This window comes from Heteronotia binoei, chromosome 14, assembly GCF_032191835.1.
Source record: "Heteronotia binoei isolate CCM8104 ecotype False Entrance Well chromosome 14, APGP_CSIRO_Hbin_v1, whole genome shotgun sequence".
Classification (NCBI taxonomy): Eukaryota; Metazoa; Chordata; class Lepidosauria; order Squamata; family Gekkonidae; genus Heteronotia; species Heteronotia binoei.
In genome coordinates this window covers 2,958,260-2,981,876 of record NC_083236.1, presented here as the reverse complement: position 1 = coordinate 2,981,876, position 23,617 = coordinate 2,958,260, and the positions used below count along the sequence as shown (strand labels likewise).

Genomic DNA, 23,617 nt, shown 5'->3' with positions numbered 1-23,617 from the left:
ATTATATACTGAATTTGTGTTTGTTTCACAGCTGGTGGCTCATACTACATGATCTCAAGGTCATTGGGGCCAGAGTTTGGTGGAGCTGTAGGTCTCTGTTTTTACTTGGGCACAACATTTGCAGGGGCTATGTATATTCTTGGCACAATTGAAATTCTGCTGGTAAGTTTTAAACTTCTGTCATATCTTTTTTTATCTGATTGGTTTAATTTTTACTCTGGTTTTGATCTAGACAGATCCTCAAGGTGGCTTTATATAGGCCAGTAAAATGCAATTGATTTGGTTGAGGTTCCAGCTTCTTGGCCACATCCCTACAAATACTCAGTTCCTACCTGGTCATGGTGGGTATTCCTATCCCCTTTAATGCCATATGACTTTCCCACCTGCTTTCAGTTGGATGGTTAGTTGACAGACTGTTCTTACAGGGTCACCATCTTCTCACTGTCCTGGAGCAGAGGTTAAAAATGAGACAGGCAACTCAGCTGAGGTGTGTTGTGTTGACAGTTGAAAGAATAGTTGCTTGGCTTATGATTCTTTTCATTGTCCCAAGAGCAGAGAGCCAGGAGAATATTTAATATCAGTATTATTTTGTTGATAGATCCCAGTAGGCAGCCGTGTTGGTCTGAAGCAATAGAACAAAGCAGTAGACAACAGCACCTTTAAGACCAACTAAGTTTTATTCAGAATGTAAGCTTTCGTATGCTCTTAAGCAGACTTCATCAGACAAATGGGAATGGAAGCAGCAATACTTAATATAAGTGGGCAGTGTAGAATCATGGGATTGCTTTTAGCAGATTAAAAGAATCACAAATAAGGATCTGTGTTTGTTAGTGTTATTTTTTTGTATTATTTTGTGTGTCTCAAATGCATATTTCATATTTTCCATTAAAATGTTGATATGGTCAACATTTTCAATATGAATTTTGTTTCTTGGATGACCTGTTTTTCTGAAATGTAGATACACAGACCGTAAAATATTTAGCGGGCTTTAAAAATAGCTGCTGTCTGTATGCTTTGTTTAAGAATCTAGGAGTTTCTCTCCAATAGCTAGTTTTCATGGGTTTTGTTCTTTATTATGGGACTCCTACTTTTTCTTGGGGTTGTGTGTCTTTTTGGCTTTTTGGAGAGATTTTTTTGGAGTCCCTGGCTGCCTGGTATGTTTTTGTTTTTTCAAACATTTCTGCTGCTTCTAAATTCAATTAGAGAGCTGTGTGTGGATATTATTGCTGCCAATATGGACTGTATTTTGTTTGTATGGGGGTTTTATTATCAGGTTTTAATTATTATTATTTGGCATTTAGTAAATGATCTCTGGATTGTTCAGTTTTAAAAGTGTACAGATTATAAATATTTTAATAAATACAATTATTATAATGCTTTAGCAAATTATGCTGCCTTCACTAATGTTATGTCCAGTGACTTTTTTACTAAAGTGTTCTTTATCATGAAAATTCACTTGTCTCCTCATAGGAGCAGTAGACACAGTAGTGCCCAGATTTTTAAAAGCATTAAGGATGGCACACTTTGCTTATTAGGCAGTTTCCAGTAATTCTGGGGTCCCCAACTTTTTGAGCCTCTTGGGGCACTTTTGGATTCGGAGAGAGGGTGGTGGGTGCGGGCGGAGGGAGAGGTCATGCACAACTCTAAGAGCAAGTTTGCATTTCAAACAGAAGTTCTGTTTAATAGGATGTCTTTTAAGTTGATCCTAATATTGTGTAAATATTTTGCTGCATATACACAGCTCACCTTTAATCTGTAGCAAAGATCCTTATGCTGTTGTGGCTGCTGCTGGCAAAGCGACCTTTAAAAATCTGCACAGCCAATCAGAAGCCCTGCTGGGCAAAATCTCCACCTGACTCCACCCACTTTCTTAAAACCTTTGCCAGGCATCAGGAAAGGGGCTGGCGGGCACCATGGCACACGTGGATGGACCAGCAGCAATTAAAAACCATTCAGTGATAGTGCTGTTTCAGGAAAGGGGAAATTTCAAAACACATCTTTGAAATCTTTGACTAAAACCCTAAAGTATTTTGATAATAGCACAAATCACAAAACACCCCCCCCACACACACACACACACAACTCATTTACCTCATTCCAGTGATAACTGAGGAAGAAAACCCAATTCAACAATATAAAAATTCTTCCCAGGAGTACAGGTTTTTTCCTGATATACATCTTCTTCCTTTCATTTTCTAAAACAGCTTTCCAGATGAATGTCCCAGTTGCTTTCTATGTTTACTACTGAAGTGATTAAAGCTAGAAACTGAGTATTAAAACTGCACAATATTTCCTTTTTCTGCAGAAATATATTTCCCCCAATGCTGCTATTTTTAAAGCAGAGGAAAAGACTGATGCCGAGGAGGCCATGTTAAACAATATGAGAGTTTATGGAACATGCACCGTTGCCCTGATGGCCATAGTTGTTTTTGTGGGCGTTAAATATGTCAATAAACTTGCACTTGTCTTCCTTGCTTGTGTGATCCTTTCCATCATGGCTATTTATGCTGGGGTTATTAAAACTGCTTTCGACCCACCAGACTTTCCGTGAGTAAGATATTTTTTTAAAGGTCTGTGATTATTTTGATTATAGTGTACTTTAAACATTTTGGGTTGGATTTTATGTCTCCTTCCACTCCCATGAGTGGCACATGCATGAGTCCCCTCCCTTCCCATTGGAGATCTTCTGCAGGCCCTCAGTTCTCTTCCCAAGGGCTCAGTGACCCCCAGGAGCAGGATTTCAGGGAGCAGGAAGGAGGAGGTAGGGAAGTTCCATGCCAGAAGTGCAACTGTGCTTTTGCAGTGCATAAGATCCAACCTATTTTCATCTATTTGGGGGAGACATAATTTAAGCAAAACGTGAACACCCGCAGTGCAAAAATCGTCTGCAATGTTCACAGTGGAAAAACTGATGTGGATATCCACTGATATGGATGTTCTATACACAAGTATGATGCATCTGGAATAACTAATGCTCCATTCTAAATGGTCTCTTGTGCAGGGTGAAAACTGCTAGTTTATCCAAGGTACACACTGAAAGGATGTTAAAAAATGATCTTTATCAGAATAACATAGGGGTTAAAGGATGAATTTTGTCTCACAGTCAGTGCATTTTCATAGTTTGGTGAAGCAATTCTAACCAGATTAATTCTATTCCATTTTGTTTCAGTACTCAGTTGTTAGTAGCCTGCTGAGATGTGCTTGCTCTGTTTTCTCCAATATAGTCAATATATTTCAGTGGAAAGACATTGTTTTCGTTAAGCCAGACTAACAAAGGATGCCTTTTTTAAGAGTCATTGCCAAGTAAGCCAAATGTAGGCCTCATGCCAGGTATTATCACTCTCATGCCTTTATTCAACTTTATTAGAGCCAGCAGTATAAATGAGAGAACAATGGGTGTCTCTACAAGTAACTTCTCCTATGTTTATAAAATGCATTTTTCTATTGTAAAAATTTTTGCCAAAGGGGTGACATGTTGTTTCATGCTGTGACAGGAAGCAGACCTTCTAAACGAATTACCTTTGTTTTAACAAAACCTTCCACCATTGTGTATGTTTGTATTTATTTCAATTTCTAGTATATGTCTCCTTGGAAACCGCACATTGTCAAGGCAGAAGGATTTCCCTTGCGCCAAGTATACTGTAAAGGGCAATACAACAGTGGTGACTGAGCTATGGGATCTTTTCTGTGACAGTGCCTCACCAAATGCCACATGTGATGAATATTTTAATCAAAACAACATCACACAAATCCAAGGAATTCCTGGAATTGCTAGTAGAGTCCTAATTGGTAAGTTTACAGCCATAATACTACTGTGAGTAAGTGACAAAGTTGATTTTACAAGGTACAGCAAAGTGGAAACAGACCTAATCTGAGAGTCAAGTCAGGAACCTAAAAGGCTGAGCTGATAAAACCAAAGAGGTAGTACTATTGTGTGCTGTATAACTTGTATTTGTTACTTTTTGCAATGTCTTAATGGATGTGATGTGATGTGATAGCCATTGCCACCTTGTTTTTATCTACATTCTACAAATGTTTTTAATTTGTGGTTACCATGCACGCTGTAATAAAGAGATGTATTTTGCTCTATGTTTTAGCTGCTCAACCGTCTAGCTTCCTGACAGTAGATTATACATACAGCTATATGGGTAGAAAGTGTGTTTTTCAGTGGCAACAAAGGCTGCATTCACACACACTAAATAATGTGCTTTGCAACTGGATTTTCACTGTGTAAGAATAGCAAAATCCATTTGCGAACACTTGTTGTGTGAAAGCACCCAAAGGCAAGGATATATTTTAGAGGATGATATTCTTCTCCAAATCTCAGAGTCAGAGTGGCTCATACTCTCCTTTATCTTCCTCCCTCACAACAGACACCCTGTGAGGTAGGTGGTGCTGAGAGAGCTCTCACAGAAGCTGCCCTTTCAAGGACAGCTCCTGCCAGAGCTATGGCTGAACCAAGGCCATTCCAGCAGGTGCAAGTGGAGGAGTGAGGAATCAAACCCAGTTCTCCCAGATAAGAGTCTGCGCACTTCACCACGACACCAAATCGGCTCCTATTCTGTTTTGAGCCAGTTTATGCTTTCTGCAGCCTCTGTGTGAAGACTTCCTTCAGCCTGTTATGATTTCACAAATTGCAGAGAATAATTGTTAGGAGCTCCATGTTTTTCTTGTGGGTAATTCTGACAGAAGAAAGACAGAAGAGAAAAGCTGTATGGAAAGAGAATTTTAAAATCACAGGCTGGTTTTGTTTGTAGGGTTTCTAACTGAACACTGAACATTGAATTTGAATTGAGTGTAGCTTAAGACCACTGAATGATTTTAATGTTTTATGTATATAACAAATGTTTAGATTTTTAACTAGATTTTTAACTATAAATTATGTAATGTTAATTTTAATGTTTAATTTATATTTTATGTTAGTTTTACATGCTGTAAGCCGCCCTGAGCCACCTAGTGGGAAGGGCGGGATATAAATCTCAGATAAATAAATAAATAACCCTGGGTTGGGAAATTCCTAGAGATTTGAAGGGGGGGAGCTTAAGCAGGGCAGGGGCCATAGCAAAGCAGCCGTTTTTCAAGGGGAACTGATGTCATTCCAGATCTCTCTCCAGTCCCCACCTGGAGTTTGGCAAGTCTGTTTCTTGGGTTCTTTGCACAAGGCTGTAGGACAGCACAGTGCCAGCTGCCCCAGGAGCAGGTAGCGCAAGGGTAGTTTTATTGGCCTCTTCTGCTTCTGTTCCTTCCTCTTCAGGGTAACTTTTAATGAGTGAATTCCGTCTTTCTGTAATGCAGGAACAGGCAACCTTTTGGGCCCAAATGTAAAATTGAAATATCTACCTGTAAAGATGTTTCTGTGCTGGCAAATAAAATGTTGAGGGGAGCAGGGACAGTCTTTCCTTGGCAAGGTACTCTTGGAGCAAGCCATTCTCCAGCAGCTGTGCCAGCATCTTAGGGGCCTTCCGTGGGCTTAGCTGGCCGCTGTTCAGGCCTGGGAGTCAAAGAGGGGAATAATCTGTGCCTTCTCCCAGGCACTGGACCCAGCTGTGCAGCTGTTCCCTTGGTTGTCTGGGTGGATTTGGAAGTAAAATGGTTTAGTTTGTGCCAGGGACTGCCTCCCTCCCTCCCTTTTAATGTATACCTTCTCGGGTCTGTTGACACTCTGCAGGTGTTTCAGGCCACATGCATTGCAACCGCTTCTTCTCATAAGCCTGGCGATTTTAAGTAACATTCCTGAAATTTCTAGGGGTTTCTTATATGTGATTGTTGGATAAAATGAATATTTGAGGGATACCTCACATAATTTGTGGGGGGGAGGGTGTATTAAATAAAGCTGGCGCAAATGACCAAAATATTGTGCTTTTTTCTTACAGATAATTTGTGGAGTGTATATGGAGACAAAGGATCAGTTGTTGAGAAGCAGAATCAGCCATCAGCTCCTGTGCCGGATGAGGCAAAAGATCTTGATCTCCCCTATGTATTTTCAGATATCATGACCTATTTCACCATGCTAGTAGGGATCTATTTTCCATCTGTGACAGGTAACTTCTCTCACACATGTGCATGCACAGCTATATATCAAGCTTAAAGGTGACACAATACTGTGTACACTTTAATTATATTTGCATTTTGTGTTTCATTTGTCTAATAGCCCTAATTCAGGGATGTCGATCTCATTTGTTATGAGGGCCGGATCTGACACAAATGAGACCTTGTTGGGCCGGGCCAGGTGTGTCATAAAATGTAAGGCCACGTAGCAGAGATATAAACTTTGTAAAGGACACAGACAAACACAGGATTTTTTTTAAAAACCCTTAAAACATTAGCATTTGTTGGTCTTAAAGATGCTTTCTTTGTATCTCCCCTGGGATCCAGGGAACTGGGCAAAGGAAGCTCTGGCTCTTTCCTGCCTTCTCCAGGGGACCATGAAGGGGAGGAGCTTCAGCCAATAGAAGGAAGAGAGACTTGGCTCAGTAGCTCTGCTTTGTGATTCAGAGAGCCTGGCAAAGCAAGCTCTCTCTCTCCCCCCACCTTCCTCCCCAAGGGAGAAGCCTCAGCCAACAAGGAAAATACAGGCTCTGTAGCGCCTGAACAAGCCCGGCAAAGCAAGCTGTGATGAAGAAGGAAGCAAGAGAGAGGGAGAAGGGAACAGATGACAGCCAGTTGCTCAGGGACCTGATAGGAGCCCTCTGGGGGCCTGATTTGGCCCCTTGGCCACGTTTGACACCCCTGCCCTAATCTGTCCCTTTGGAACGCAGGCAGCATATTATTTTATTCACACAGACAGGCAGACTTGCTTATTCAGGCATTAGCAATATGGGTGTTCAAGAACACTCTTTTTGTGCTTCAAGGCTTTTACATTTTTTCATTCCTCTACAACTTCTACCATCTTTCAAGGAGTGATGTCCACATTGATTTGTCTGCTGATGGAAACCCCCCTGCTGCAGGAGACTCTGGGGAGTGGGAGTATCCTAGGGCATGGGGCAAACAGGATGCTCGTCTGGCATGGTGGATCTGCCCCTGCCCTACTTGGACACTGGTTGAGCATCACCCAGTCATACACTGAAAATTCTCCTGCAGTTACTTATTGTAGGGTAGTGGACAAATTCCTTCAGTTCCAAGATTGCTGCTCTTTTTCACTGAGGAGCCCACGGATACCCTCAGCATTCTCCAGAACCCAGCAGAACTCTTACTGTTCTGCCTTATCTGTGTCTTTCTCCACTGTCTTCTTCCTACTCTTCTACTTCAACTCCTCTTACTGCTTTCTTCTCCTCTGCCTCTTTACTGTCTCAGATACCAGCAGGGCTCTTTTTCTAGCAGCAGCTCCTCTGCATATCAGGCCATGCTCCCCTGAAGTAGCCAATCCTCCTGGAGCTTTCAGTAGGCCCTGTACTAAGATCCCTCTAAGCTCTTGGAGGATTGGTTACATCAGGGGGGCATGGCCTAATATGCAGAGGAGCTCCTGCTAGAAAAAGAGCCCTGGATACCAGACAATAAGAACTGTATACTATATAGTCACTATATAAATGTTAATCTTCAAGGTGAGCCTCTTGCTCTGCTGCTTAGAGGACGGAAGTTCAGAACTGGTGTATTACTGCTGGGGGTGTACAAAGGAAGGACTATTTGTTCTACGCATTGCATACCAAAAAAATGCATGAAAATTGGCATGTGTATTGGATCCAGGTACTCCCTTTTTCTAACTCTTCCTCTGCAGAAGGAAATCCTTGCATCCATTGAATTTCTGTATCGGCCAGTGTTTGTTTCAAGTTGACAGCCTTGATAGTTTATGGCCCCTATATGGTGGAATCAGCTGCCGGAGGAGATGAGGGTCCTGCGGGACCTTGTTCAGTTCCGCAGGGCCTGTAAGACGACCCTCTTCCGGCTAGCTTACATCTAGCTAAGATGAGAACTCAATGTAGCTTGCCAGACTTCTGTTTTATATATATTTGGATTGTTTATGAGTTTTTAAGGTTTTATCTGTTTTAAATGTTTAACTGTTTACATATTTAAATATTGTTCAATTTTTATGTTTGACTAATTGTTGGAAGCCGCCCTGAGCCACTTGTGGGAAGGGTGGGATATAAATCCTAAATAAATAAATAAATAAAATGTAAAATTCAAAACATAAACCTATGCAAGTTTGGTTTTTTTCTGAACTTCTGCTTTTTTTTTTTGTAAAAACAATTTGTATTATTCTACAACATATTATATCACTATTTAATTTACTTCTCTCAAATAAAAGTCAATATGTTTCATCACATTTTCCACCTCCCCTCCTCCCTTTCAAGACTTCCCCAGTGTTACTTACAATATAAAAGCAATAAAGATAATTTAACATTTTAAAAAAACTGTTTTAAAAGAAAAAAGGAACTTATATTTTTTTATGGTTATTACCTTATTCGATTAATGATCCAATATATTACTAAATTAGGTCATATTATCTATCTTATTATAATCTTTTAAGAAAGAACAAAATATTTTCTCATACTCTCATTTTAACTATCATTCTTGTCTCAGTAAATTAAAAATAGCTGATAAACAAGTTATCCATTATCAAATATCACCAAGTGTCCTTTCACTCTCCAATGTTCTTCCACATAGTTCTGAAACTTTCGCCATTCATTATTAAATTTTTCCATATCAAGTTCCTTTAGTGTTCTTGTTAATTTGTCCATTTCACTCCAGTGCATAGTTTTCATAACCCAATCCCATTTTTCTGGAATTTTATTTTGCTTCCACAACTGCGCATACAATGTCCGTGCAGCTGAAAGCATGTACCAAAGTAATGTTCTGTCTTGCTTCGGAAAATTTTCTATTTGTAATCCCAACAAAAAGATTTCTGGTGCCTTCACTTTGTATCCCAAAGTCTTTGACATTTCTTGCTGGATCATTTGCCAATATTGTACAGCCCTTTCACAAGTCCACCACATATGGTAGAAGGACCCTTCATGTTTTTTACATTTCCAACATCAATCAGACATCTGATTATTTGTTTTCGACAGTTTTTTTGGTGTCATATACCATCTATACAACATTTTGTAACAATTTTCTTTTATGTTATTACAAGTCGATATTTTCATAAGAGTTCTTCCTTTTCTGAACTTCTGCTTGTTCACTTAAGGCCTTTGGTAATTTTCTTCTTGACTGTACAGTTGGCTTTTCTTGGTAAAGAATACGTGTTTTGGGTACACAGCATGAGACCAGTGTATGTTATTTTTAGCATGGCTGCCAGAAGAGAGAATGAACTGGAATTTTGTCAGCATCTCTTTTCATGCCTGAAAAAATATAATTTTTTTCTTATTCTGTGCAGCTTTGATTCTTGTAAGTAATGGAAGAAATTAAATGAATTCCTTTCATGCAGAGAATAAACGTGGCACTTGGTAGATTAGCCAGGGTAATAATTGTTCTGATAATAGTCAGTTGGCTAAAAAGTATCGATATGAATTGTGGTGCACTGGAAACGTCTCCGGCAGAATCATCATAATAATTCCCTAGTGGAATTGGCCAAATACAGCATTCCCATTGGCTGTGATGTGCACTCCTTCAGTGATTGGCGCATCAACCACCACTCAAGAGAACTCGCATGCCATTGACTAGGCCCACTCATCTCTCCTGCGCACTGTTGCCTACCCACTCTTTGTGGCATTTGGAAGAAAAGGTAGGCAGCAGCAAGAGGTAAATGGTCAAGAGACAGGGAATGAAGATGGTAATGTGACTATGCAGAAAGGCTTGACCCTGCCAGGAGCATTTCCTCAGAGGCCCTGGCGGCCACCACTTTCCTGTCACTCTCTCCCTCCCTCTGCGTCACCCCAGGACAGACGAGGATTGGGCCACTGGGGAAGAGGAACAGCCAGAGGCTGTTGCTAGGCAGCCAAAGTTGATTCTGTCAGTAAAGGGAGAGACCTCAGCTGAATAGAATGCATGGAGTCCACCTGCCAAAGCAGTTATTTTCTCCAGGGGGGAGAGATCTGTGTCTGGAGTTCAGTTGTGATACCAGGAGATCTTCAGGCTCCACCTGGAGGTTGGCTACCCTAGGCCTGGCTGCTTGCTCCTGTTCAGCAGCAGGTCCCCTATGACAGCGAGTGTTGGCATCCATTGTTGCCAATCCCCAGGTGAGGGCTGGATATCACTCAGAATTACAACTACTCTCCAGATGGCAGAGATCAGATCCTCTTGAGATGGAGGGGGAGTGAATATCTTCACTTGGGTGGGTGGAAAGACAGCAAGGGTGGAGGGACACTCACTCAGAGCCTTTTTCTAGAGCCTGTTGTATTTTTCTTCACAAAGGGCCATATTCCTACTGCCATATATATTTCAGTACAGTGCCAGTTTCCAGTACAGCATAACCTGAATGCTTGCAGTTCCAACTTTGCTTTAGACTCTCCCTTCTCTTTTTCATCCATTTCCAAAGTATGGAAGTTGGTGTTTCTTTGTGTATGTATCTTCTGATAATGGATGAGCTCCCCTTCACTCAAACCGCAGCTGGGCATGTTTTCTTTAAGAGGGGTGAGGATCAGTGATTTTATCAAGGCTTTCTTTCTAGCTGTATGAAATGTACATTCAGTGTAACCCGTTAAAGGAAACCTAGCAATATTACATTAGATTATGAGTATGTAAGGTTCAAGCAGAAATAAAAATCTCTTCCCTACCCTTTATCAGTTTGTTTGTTCAATTTACATGAAGCTCCCCCCATCAGTTATTTATCATAGCTCTAAAGCCAATCAGACTTGTGATCCTTGAAGGACTGACATTGTGCAGACTGCACAGACATAAACTCTGTATCCCCCCTGTGTTGCCAGTTCTTTGCTGCTTCTCTAGGCTTTACAGTGACATCCAGTCACTCCATCTTTGTTTTATTTTATTTTATTTTTGTATATTTTAGGGGGGGGCATTGAGTGTGTGCACCTGGAAGTTGTGGTGACCTCTGGTGATGACTCAGTACTTCAAGGAAATCTCCCATCCAGTCAACCCTGCTTAGCTTCTGAGATCTGGTAGATGGGCTTGGCTGGGCTATCCAGGTTCGGGCCAGCCACTCCATCTTGATGCTGCCATTTCATTGCTCATCTTTCCATCTCTCCATCTGAGGGATGATATCCCAGAAGTTTGAAATGATTAAATACAGTTATATTGGCACATTAGCTTAATGCTGATACTGTAATTTTTTATGTTGGATCAATATACACAAATGCAGTCTCCTCTGCTCTCCATTTTTCTTCAGTTATGAACATACATAATATGAACGCATATTTTATTTTTGAATGTTAGGTATCATGGCAGGTTCAAATAGGTCCGGTGATCTTCGGGATGCCCAGAAATCCATTCCTACTGGAACAATTTTGGCCATTTCCACAACATCATTTATCTGTATCCTTTTAACACAATTTTAACATATCCCACTTTCATACCTCTTGGTTTGCATATACTCTGATTGAGTGGTTGACTTTTGCTTTGAGACAGCTAAAGGGATCACAGCAGCAAAATCTGTCATTCATGAAGTCTTGAAAGATCAACAACTGTTATAGCGGGAAAAGAACAAAGATGGATAAACCCACCCTAGCTTATCTGCTAAACAAATTTAAGTTGGATTGTTAAGTGAAGACATTGCAGACTTACCTTGAGTGTGGTTACAGTTTTATAAATACCATTATGAAACTGTTTGTTTAAAAGTTTTACATTCTTATATATGTCAGGAACAGATACATGTAACAATAAAAATCCCAACTAAATTTCTTTTGTTTCTTACCTTTTTTCATTTTATATATGTGTGAAAATAAATAAAGCCAAGGCTTTTTTTCTGTAAAAAGAGGTGCTTCCTGGAAATGAAGGAGAAACGTGTGTGTGCCCCTCATGAACTTTTAAACTTTTTTTAAAAAAAAAAAATTGTTTCCATGAAGAGGTCCTGGAACTCTGTTCTGTTGTGCTCCCCCCAAGAAAAAGCCCTGGCAAAACCTAGTCTGCCTACAGAACTGCTGCTGTTTCCTGGAGGAGATCAGGCAGTGGCTGTTGCATGGGCAGCAATTCCCAATGAAGTGTTTGTCGTTCTTGAATTTATGTCAACAGAACAGGGATTCTGATGGTTAAACTGACAACAGTTGCTTCAGTCCAGCAAGGCAGATTTGCCCAAATGCCTCTGGTGAATATGCCTATCAAAACACTCATCAACTGAACTTGTTGTAGGCATCCATTATAGATGCACGCCATAACCCAGAGCAACTAGCAGCATAGAATAAAGTGTACCTAGTGCCTTTATGTGCATACTCCTAAAGCTATTTATTGATTTAAAACATTTATTAGCCACCTTTCTACCATATAGGAATTAATGACCGGTTACGCTGTAAACTAGAAATTTCTTTGTATCAACTGCAAAGACAACATATTTCTCACTCATATCTGGGCTCTACCATTACTGATTGCACTTGAGGACTGCCATGACGTACTACAACAAATTCTTTGTGTATAGAAAACTAGATTTCAGGGAGAAACATTCTACCATAATATGCGTAATATTCTATGCTGAGCCAATTTCTGATCTGCCTATTCGTTCAGCCCTATAAGCCCCCACTTGCAATCTGAGGTGGTACAGCCCAGACACAGGTTTACCTCCTGTGGGCGAGAATGGACCCATGAGTGAAATATACCCTGTAAAATTCCTGCCTCCTCACCTTTCCAGTTGATTCAGTCCCACAATCATATAGATAAACACAATCCAGCAACTGGCAGAGCACAAAACCAGCTACCACTGTATGGAGCTGTTCTCTGCAATATCTGAGCTTACATTCAACATCTGCCCGTACCAGAAATAATTTACGGCAGTGCTTTTATGACATTCTTCAACAAAACCTGAAACAAACGCAGAAGGCATTACCAAATTATTAACAAATGTCCAAACTATGTGATAGAACTTTCCGATTCCTTCCAGTACACCAATAGAATAATACCAAGATAAGGATTTTTCATATAAAGGGCCTGGTTCCAAAAGAAAGTTCATCACTGCAGCAAAATCACAGGCCTTCTTGGACTGCACTCCTTCAGCCTGCAGGAGATGGGTAATATTTTGCCTGTTTTTAAACTTTCCTTACTGAGTACTTTCTACAGTTTTCAGTAGCAAGCATATAATTTCCCCACTTAAATCAATAGAAGTTAAAGGTACTTAGCCTCTTTTGGATTCTGCTGTGCCTTAATGCTGTGCTTCCCAATGTACCTGCACACCTCCCTTTTTTCTTCCATTTTTTATGCCTGTAAAGTTCCTTTAGTCTTAATCACAGATTTGTCTTGTATAATCCTTTTCGGAGCCTGTATAGAAGGTGTGGTCTTGAGGGACAAGTGAGTAATGTTAAATTCTATGCTTTGCTGTGGTTAGACCTCAAGGAGAGTATTCAGTTTTGGGCACCACAATTTAATAAGGATATAGACAAGCTGGAACATACTCGGGGGAGGGCAATGAAGGTGGTGAGGGGTCTGGAGACGAAGTTCAATGAGGAGAGGTTGAAGGAGCTGGGTATGCTTAGCCTGGAGAGGTGATATGATCACTTTCTTCGAGTACTTGAAGGGCTGCCATATAGAGGATGGTGCAGTGTTGTTTTCTGTTACCCCAGAAGGTCAGACCAGAACCACTGGGTTGAAATTAAAAGAGTTGGGAAGAATTTCCTGACAGAGCAGTTCCTCGGTGGAACAGGTTTCCTTGGTAGGTGGTGGACTTCCCTTTGGAGGGTTTTAAACAGAGGCTGGATGGCCATCTGACAGCAATGCTAATTCTGTGGACTTAGGCAGATCATGAGAATGAGGGCTCGGGGAGGTACTTGTGATTTTCCTGCTTTGTGCAGGGGGGTTGGACTAGATTACCCTGGAAGTCCCTTCCAACTCTGTGATTCTAAATTTCTGTGCTGCTGATTTGTGCTGTGTATTTTATGTGACTAAGAATTCTCCCTATTTTTTATAAAGAATAGTACATCCACCTGTAGAGGATATGTACATTAATTGCCATGCAGTATGAGATGTTTTAATCCAGAAGTGAGCCCAGAATGATTGAAAAATCAGCTCTTATTTGAAACCGATATCAGCTGCCATTTCTTAATCGTCTTTTTTATTCATCCTGAAACATTTCTGTGTGTATCTATGTATTCATGTTTTCTAAAAGCAGTTTAGCCCCACATTTTCATGACATGGATGAAAAGGCTGATAGATTGATATATTTGTTAATTCTTCTTTCTTTTATAACACTGCATGTCATCTTCCCCCACAAGATTTGGAGAAGGAGTTAATGGAAACTTAGTCATCGGTACATTGGCATGGCCCTCTCCTTGGGTTATTGTAATCGGATCTTTCTTTTCCACGTGTGGGGCTGGCCTCCAGAGCCTCACTGGAGCTCCCCGGCTGCTCCAGGCTATTGCCAGAGATGGCATTATACCGTTTCTCCAAGTAAGTTTCCTCCCTTATTGCCTTCACTATTTTCAGTGCTTTTACAGTTTTGCAGCAGAATGAAAGCATCAGATGTAACTAAATGATGCTTTTGTGCAGTGGTCTAAACAAAGGTTTTACCCTTGTTGCCTTTGTGATCAGTTGGACTTGACCGATAAAGTTCCTCTGAATTTTGTGGTTCCAAGGGCGGAGCCTCTTTGAATATGAGAAACATTCTGTACTGCCAAGAGTTTGCAAGAAGGAGACTCAGTGTCTTTTGGATTACAAGAGCTGTAACTTGGAGCTTGACGGTGTCCATCTCCCCCTCCTCAAGTGCTCTTCCAAGGGAGAGATTGGGAGCAGGTTTGGGGCCCACGGTCTGCCTAGTCTTTCTCATGCACTCCCCCTACAGGGAGAGGTGAGCAGGGCAGGGCCTGGAAAGAAGTCCCACTGCTAAGACCAGCAGAAATCCTGATCTCAAAAACAAAGAATTTTTGACGTTTAGCTCTTCCAGAGGCAGAGATGTACAATTTTTAGAAATTAAGTTTTTCCTTGTTTTATTTTTTCCTGCCCCGGGGGGGGGGGGGGGAGGAATTTGAGATAATATTGAGCTATATGCAGTACTTATTTTGTTATCAAATGTAAACTTATTTTACTGCTTTAATAACCTATAATTAGGGATGGTCAAGAACCAGCAAAATGGTGGTTCATGTTGGTTCATGGTTCGTTTTATTGTCCAAACTGGTTTTTCATTTTGGTTCGTGGTTTGTTTGATTGCCCAAACCATTTTGTGGTCCATTCAGTTCGACTGGTCCTTAGCCCCGAAATGCCTTCAGAGCTCAGTTCCCCTTGGGCAAGGTTTCTTGGGCAGGTTCTCCCTTCCTTTCCTTTCTCCAGCCGACACTCCTCAGCAGCCAGATGGAGAAGTGAAGTGGACAGAGTGCAGGTCACTTTCACTCCCCTGGGCTTGGAAGCCAGGGGAGTGAAACTGGCCCACTCTACCTCCTATTCCCTATTCTGGCTGGGGACACTAAGACAGCAGCTGGGGGAGAGGGGGGAGGCATTTAAATGCCAGCTCTTCCTTCTCCAACCAGCCTGCAGTGGCCGCCCATGGCTGGAGGAGGGAATGCCGCCCCTTCCTTTCTCTGGCTCAGGATCTCTCCATAGGATACAATGGAGAGATCATGCCAGCACTTCGGGCACAACTCTAGAGAGAAGGGGTTTACATTTTAAAGCCCTTCTCAGGAGTCACGCTGCACATGCAGCACAATCTCTCCACTGTGTCTATGGAGAGACCCAGCCTTGGCAGGCTAGCAGGTGAAACAAAGAAAACTTGGAGAGAGGCCTCCCTGTAGGCTTAGCTGGGCTGCCTGGTTGAATCTGGACAGCCTAGCAATCAACTGATCTTGTGAGGAGACATCTCCCTGCAGGCTCAGCCGGGGCTCTGAGGGAAGGCAGCTTGAAGTGCCTTCGCTCCCAGGATCAACTTCCCCAAATTTCCCACCCACGGGGCACCTGAGGAAGCTGATCTGGGGAGGGAAGGCACTTGAAGCCTAGGTGCCTAGGGAAGCCAAGGCATGGAGGGGGACAGTTTAAACTGCCTGGATCGGCTTCCCCAGGTGCTGCACAACAGCGGGGCACCTGAGGAAGCTGAGCTGGGGAGGGAAGGTAGTTTAAACTGCCTCCCCATGGCTTCCCCAAGCATGCCCTGCAGCTGTAGGGCACCTAGGGAAACTGAGGTTTGGAGGCGGGCAATTTAAACTGCCTTCCCTCCTTGGATCGGCTTCCCCAGGTGCTCTGGGGCAGCAAGGCTCCTAGGGAAGCCGAGGCTTGGAGGGAAGGAATGAACCCTTTCTGAACTTAACAGACCTCCATGGGAGATTCGGAAGGGTTTGTGGGAGGCACTTTCTCCCAAAATGGTTCAAAATGAACCACAAACCGATCAGATTTATGCATGCATTCTGGTTCATAGTTCATTTCATGCCCAATTTTGCTAGTATAAAACAAAGCCATGTATACCTTTAAATTTCATAATAATGTCAAAAGGAACAATTGTATATGCTGTTACAAATAATGCCTCATATGTAGATATAATGCATTATTTGTAACTTAGCATATAAAATTGTTCCTTTTGACATTATGAAATTTAAAGGTTTACATGCCTTTGTTTTATACAAGCAGAATTGCAAGAGCACTCAATGGCGAACTTCTGCAGCGTCTGCTACCTGTGCAGGGCTTTTTTCTGGGAAAAGTGGTGCTGGAACTCTCAAGGGAGATGAAGGAGAAACACTGAAGTGCCCCTCATGAACTTTCAAACATTTTTGATGAATTTTGTTTCCACAAATAGGTTCCGGAACTCTGTTCCACCTCATTCCCCCAGGAAAACATGCAGCCTGCTGGGCGACCCTGAGTCAGTCACAGCTCTCTCAGAGCTCTCTCAGCCCCACCTACCTCACAGGGGGTCTGTTGTGGGGAGAGGAAGGGAAGGCAGTTGTAAGCTGCTCTGAGACTCCAAGTGAAGGGCAGGGCATAAATTCAATCTCCTCTTCTTCTTCTTCTTCTTCTTCTTCTTCTTCTTCTTCTTCTTCTTCTTCTTCTTCTTCTTCTTCTTCTTCTTCTTCTTCTTCTTCTTCTTCTTCTTCTTCTTCTTCTTCTTCTTCTTCTTCTTCTTCTTCTTCTTCTTCTTCTTCTTCTTCTTCTTCTTCTTCTTCTTCCCTTTGTGCTGTAGGTTTCATTTTGAGTAAAACCTTTCACATTTTTCCAAAAGAGGAATATTTTACAGCAGTTTTTTTTAGTGTTTCCCCAAGTTTCCCACTGGAAAAATTAAAAAGAGCCTTTGGGGGAGATGATTGGGGGGGGGGGGGGTTCCCTTTAGTTTTTCCAGGCCCCTGCAACTAGATCCAATGTGAGATGCGTGTGAGATCTAGAAGCGATCTCAGGCAGCTTTAATTTTTATTGTATGTTTTTGTGCAAAATATCAAAAAAATGAACTCTTCAAAATCACAAATTTGGCACAGGACAATTGTCTAAAATATTTTGAGGTGGCCAGTTTGGTGTAGTGGTTACATGTGCAGATTCTTATCTTGGAGACTTGGGTTTGATTCTCCGCATGCAGCTGCTGGAGTGACCTTGGGTCAGTCATAACTGTCAGAGCTGTTTTTTCAAGAGCAGTTTCTGTCAGAGTTCTCAGCCCCATCTACCTTACAACAAGATGTCTGTTGTGAGGAGGGGAAGGGAAAGGAGATGGTAAGCCGCTCTGAGACTCCTTTGGGTACTGAAGGGTGGGGTATAAATCCGTTCTCTCCTCTTCTTCTTCTAACTTATAGGCAACTAGGGAAAATATTTTGAATTGGAAAAGAGTCAATTGGTTTGAATTTTATGGTGCTTGAGGTTTAAACCCGACATTGCTCCTCTTTCCTGCAAATAGGTATTTGGTCACGGGAAAGCAAACGGAGAACCCACATGGGCTTTGCTTCTTACTGCTTTTATCTGTGAAACAGGCATCCTTATAGCTTCCTTGGACAGCGTGGCTCCCATTCTTTCTATGTAAGTATTCACAGCAACGTTTGAACAGCACTTTCTTGCAATTTATTGAAATACATGTCACTTTAAATAAAATGGAAATAAAATATAGATCTGTATGGTGATGATTCTGAATTGGTTCTTCCAGTCCTTAATTTAGGCTCCATGGGATGCTGGGAAGGGAGTCACATTGTTGATGGGGCTGGGTGGGGAGAACCAGCAGTTATAAGCTGTTGGGGGAGGAGTGCTATAATTTAAAAAGAAGCAAGAAGACCAGTCAGACAAGAAGGAGATTGGATTTATACCTTGCCCTTCTTTCAGAGTCTCAGAGTGGCTTACAATCTCCTTCACTTTGTCTCTCCACAATGGATACCCTATGAGGTAGGTAGGGGCTGAGAGAGCTCTCAGAGAGCTGCTCTTGAGAGAACAACTCTGTGAGAACTCTTTGGTGACCCAAGGTCACTCAGCAGCTACATGGGGAATCAAACCCAGTTCTTCCAGATTAGAGTCTGTGCATTTAACCACTGTACCAAAGTGGCTTTCCCGCATCACTATACCAAACAAGTACAGCAGTTTCTTAGCTGGCTGATGATTGCACATACTACATCACCTGTGTTGAGGCTCCCTCTTCTCCTTCTCCTTCTCCAAGATAGAGTATCATTTCCTTTGTATCCTGACTTCATTGCATCATGTGTTTCTGCATCAACAGTGACTAATTTTATGAAGCAGGATGGGGAAACAGAAGGACATTATCAGGTGGTTTCCACACAGGGATTCTGTTTACAGCAGAAGCCTCTTGTCAGCTGTACCATCTAATTCCCCATGATCAAAGGTGAACTCTCCTCTTAACCTACATAGGACTGACTTTGTTGTATATGCCTTGAAATGGCCTCTGCCTTTTTGGAATGTTATGTCACTCATTGCCCTTTGGGAACATTTGTACATTTACTGTGCTTATGCCCAGCAAAATTCCACAAGATACGTGGCAGCAGGGCTTTTGTTGTAGCAGGAACTCCTTTGCATATTAGGCCACACACCCTGATGTAGCCAATCCTCCAAGAGCTTACAGGGCTCTTCTTACAGGGCCTACTGTAAGCTCCAGGAGGAATGGCTACAACAGGGGTGTGTGGCCTATTATGCAAAGGAGTTCCTGCTACAAAAAAAAGCCCTGCATGGCAGCAACCTAAAGCGTTACACATACACAACACACACCCCATATACAATTTGGCAGAAAGGGCAATAAAACTAAGCAAGTAAAGTGAAACCCAGACCCCAGCTTTAAAATGTAAAAAAAAAAAAAAATCTTCATCTTAGATCCTCATCTAAAACAGTGTTTCCCAACCTCTGGCTCTTGATCCAAAGTGAAGCCTATGCAAGTGGGTTCCATGCTTTTGCAATTCTGTTGAATGGTGCCTACTTGTGGATTGCCATACCAAGTTAATTTGGTCTTGTAGGCCGCCATACCAAAAAGGTTAGGAAACATTGCTCTAGAAAAGAACTGTCTTTACTATCCAGGCCAACAAGAAGGGGCTGTCTAGACTTCTTGGGGCAGGGACTTCTAGAGCCTAGAGAGCCAAGAATGGGGAAAACCCTCTGTTACCTACCAAACTCACCTTGAATGGGTCAGGCAGTGTACAGAAGAGGAGAGTCAGAGACAGGTTCACAAACTCTTTGCATAGTTCTATTCCCTTTTGCTTTGATCTTTGTTCTGGAGACTCGCAAAAATGGAGGTATTCTTTTAAATTGGAAATATGTTTTTCTTTGCAGGTTTTTCCTAATGTGCTATCTGTTTGTAAACTTGGCATGTGCAGTACAGACTCTTCTGCGTACACCAAATTGGAGACCTCGTTTCAAGTATTATCACTGGTATGTTCTGTACATGTCCTTTATAAATTCCATTGTTTGAAGGACTAAAAAAGACATATTTGGTGTGTGTTTTCATGTTGTTTTATAGACTCATAGAACATTATATTTTGTTTACAGGGTATGCCTTGATGTTATGCTTTGTTGCTGTATTATGTGAATTTCATTCAACATGGGACAGAAATCCAGCAGTGGATATCTACTAAAGGGAGGAGGGAGTGATTTTTGCCTCTGTAGACATCTGACTCCCCTGCCCCCAAGTCGATTTTGGGGGGCATTTCAGGCTGCAGCAAGGTAGAGGAGGCAAGGAAGTCTCATTCCACTGATGGAAATCTCTTCAGTCACTGGAACTTACTATGTGGTCCAACCAAAATAAATTCCCACCCTAATATATGGAAGTGGTTATGGCCTAATATTTGCCCCAAATTTGATCTAATCTGACTTAAAGGGGAAATTAATTATTTGTCACTTGTATCTGACACCACATAAACTGACATATATTCATAGCCATTATTCTAGGACTTGTTGGAAATGCTGTGTAATCTACAAGCTTTTCTAATGTGTACTTTTTATCTCAACGTTCAAAATATCTATTATTTGAAGAACAAAAACAAATATTTGGCATATATTCTCATGGTCCTCATGTAGGCCTGTCATTCTGCTCACAGCAGGGGCCTTGATTTTTCAGCATTAAAAGTGAGAAATGAGAGGGTTTCCCATTAATTGTTCCCATTACTCTAGAGGAACACGAGGATACATAATTATAAATGAGAGCACAATAGGTATTGTTAAAATGAATATAGGTACTAATAATATATTTCATTGAACAAATTTTCATGACATAAGCTGTTTGTCAATTTTAGGTGCTCAGAACAAAATGTAAGGGTTGTTTTTTGTATGAGAGAAGAGAGCTGGGCAAGTTTAGCTGTAAAGTTTAGCATTTAATGTCTCACCTTCTCTCTCTCTCTGTCATTTTTATTTCCTTTTCATTTCCTTTCAATTGGCTGGCTGCCAGTTGACAGGGCCAGGAAGGAGTTTTACTGGTTCCTTGGCTGGCTGGTTGGGACCTAAATATCTGCCTTCCTCTTAACAAGGAGCTGTTGTTCAATATTGCATGTTGGTTGCTTCTTTAAAAACAGTCATTTCCAGGAACCCAGCTGGCTTTGGCACTTGGATGAATCTGGTTCCCTCCATGCCCCCTAAGGTCCTTGGGGCTCATAGACAATCCAGCATGACCCAGGTTGGTGGTGGCAGTCCAGTCCTGAGGCACCACCATTGCCTCAGTCCAGTCTTCCTTCCAAGGGTTGCCAGCAAGCTCCCTAGGGTTTCGTATTTGCACCTGCTGAACCACCAGTGGCATTCACATCTCTGTGTCCCCTCCTAAACTTGAGGAAGCAAATAGACTTCTGACCATTTTGAATCCAGTCCTCTCCCTCCCCTTGCCTTCCTCATCTCCCCAGTCAGCACACCATAGGGCTGTATGTTGGAGAGTGACAGTGTCTCCTTAAGCAGCATTACACCCTTCCTAAGCTGATTGACTTCAGTGGTTTTAGAGGGGTGTAACTTTGCCCCGTGGCACAGAGTGATAAAGCTGCAGTACTGCAGTCGGAGCCCTCTGCTCATGACCTGAGTTCGATCCCAGCAGAAGCTGGTTCAGGAAGCTGGCTCCAGGTTGACTCAGCCTTCCATCCTTCCAAGGTCGGTGAAATGAGTACCCAGCTTGCTGAGGGGAAAGCGTAGATGACTGGGGAAGGCAATGGCAAACCACCCCGTAAAAAGTCTGCTGTGAAAACATGAAAGCAACGTCACCCCAAAGTTGAAAACGACTGGTGTTTGCACAGGGGACTACCTTTACCTTTTAACGTTGCTTCAGATGGCACTGTAAATGTTTCTGATTAAAATTATTGTCAAGCTCAAAATCATGAAATCTGATCTACCAATCAAGCCCTCTCTGTGGAATTACGTAGTGGGGAACAGTCTGAACATCTCATCGTACTCCAAGTTTCCTAGTATCTTAAGATGTTATGCTTATATTACTGGTTGTATGCATTGTGATAATTTTACCATTTTATTGTATTAACTGCTGTGGCTCTTGCACTCAGTAAATTAACAATTTAAGAATACCCAAAGTTACATACCAACACGGCTTCTTGTTTTTCAAGTTCCCAGTTCAAAGCATCTGTTTTTCTTTCAGGACACTCTCATTCCTGGGGATGACTTTGTGTCTTGCCTTGATGTTCATATGTTCTTGGTACTACGCCTTGATTGCTATGCTAATAGCAGGGTGCATTTATAAATACATAGAATATAGAGGGTAAGGCTGCACATTTATTTGAATTTTTAATGATTATGTTCCAATAAGAAAGTTAGCAAGAAACTTCCTGCTGTGCAAAAATTAGTGAAATTGACACCAACACAGTCTGTCGAGAGTTTGGGCATGATTTTGGATGCCTCCTTGAATATGGAGTCCCAAGTTACACATATTGCCAAGTCACACAATTGGTCCCTTTCTTGTGATGCCTGGACCTAGCCATAGTAATTCACGCAATGGTCACCTCCAGACTAGACTACTGTAACTTGCTTTATGCTGGCTTACCCTTGAGACTGACCCTGAATCTCCAGATGATCCAGAGTGCAGCAGCGTGAGTCCTGATGAGAACATCATGGGAATAGCACAAATACAACCTGTGCTATGCCAGCTGTGCTGGCTTCTAGGGACCAACTTATATATTGGACCGTCCCCTCTGGTATGTCCCCAGACAGTGGTGCACTCACTGGATAGCAATCTGCTGGTGGTCCCTGGCCCCAGAGACATTCAGTTGTCCTCAACCAGGGCCACGCCTTTTTGGCCCCGGTCCCAACCTGATGGAACTCTCTGTCAAACACCATCAGGGCCCTGTGGGACCTCATGCAATTCCACAAGCCTGTAAGGCAGGAGATGTTCGGCCAGGTTTTTTGTTTGAGGGCAGCGACAGTTTTCAAACTGGCTGGCACCCTCCCCCTCCTCCAAACGTACTCTGTTCCTCTTTTCCCATACCTGTGAGGAGGTCAGCAGTCCGGAATGGGAAACAACTATAAAACTTGCCATCTGACTTTTTAGACTTGTATTGTTTTGTTTATACCCTCTGTTTTATGATTTTGATGTTTTTAATCATATGTTGTCTATTGCCCAGAGCCCTGCAGTAGCAGAGATTAGGCAATTCACAAATGTAATAAATAATAAAATGCTCATTAACATGGTAAGTGTATTTACTTCTGTTTGTAGAGGTAAATATCTCTCTTTGACTGTTATGGAGTATGGTAAAGTTCCCAGAACTAAGGAACTGGCAGTGGTTGTCATTTTTGCATACCTGTTGTCTTGAGCCATTTCTGTGTGGGCACACTAATGATACTTGTCTTCATGGCCTCATTTAGATATTGTGCAGATATTTTTTGCAAGTTTTTTTTTGTAAGATTGTTTTTTGTAAGGCTATTCCTTGCTCACTTTGCAGAATTCTCTGTGATTTTGCAGTAAGGCAACTAGACAGTTTGGTGTAGTGGTTAAGTGTGCAGGCTCTTAACTGGAGAACTGGGTTTGATTCCCCACTCCTCCATTTGCACCTGCTGGAATTACCTTGGTTGGGTCAATCATACATCTGTCAGAAGCTTCTGCTCAAGAGCAGTTTCTGTCAGAGCTCTCTCAGCCCCACCTACCTCACAGAGGGTGTGTTGCGGGGAGGAGAAGGGAAAGGAGATTGTAAGCCATTCTGAAACTCCTTTGGGTAGTGAAGGGTGGGGTATAAAGCCAATATCTTCTTTTTCTTCTAGACAGGAACACAGCTCTCTATATAACTGT

General features: G+C 42.0%; 1 protein-coding gene across 1 annotated transcript in view; it reads left to right on the top strand.

Annotated features, from left to right (window-relative positions):
• The window catches only part of SLC12A7 (solute carrier family 12 member 7), a 104,837-nt gene that overhangs the window by 21,776 nt on the left and 59,444 nt on the right, over positions 1-23,617 (top strand). The window contains exons 5-14 of the mRNA XM_060253941.1: positions 32-162; positions 2,306-2,547; positions 3,578-3,789; positions 5,874-6,041; positions 11,266-11,364; positions 13,266-13,323; positions 14,244-14,418; positions 17,825-17,943; positions 19,687-19,785; positions 21,977-22,096. Of these exons, the coding sequence (XP_060109924.1) occupies positions 32-162; positions 2,306-2,547; positions 3,578-3,789; positions 5,874-6,041; positions 11,266-11,364; positions 13,266-13,323; positions 14,244-14,418; positions 17,825-17,943; positions 19,687-19,785; positions 21,977-22,096 (1,423 nt within the window). The remainder of the gene's footprint in view (positions 1-31; positions 163-2,305; positions 2,548-3,577; positions 3,790-5,873; positions 6,042-11,265; positions 11,365-13,265; positions 13,324-14,243; positions 14,419-17,824; positions 17,944-19,686; positions 19,786-21,976; positions 22,097-23,617) is intronic.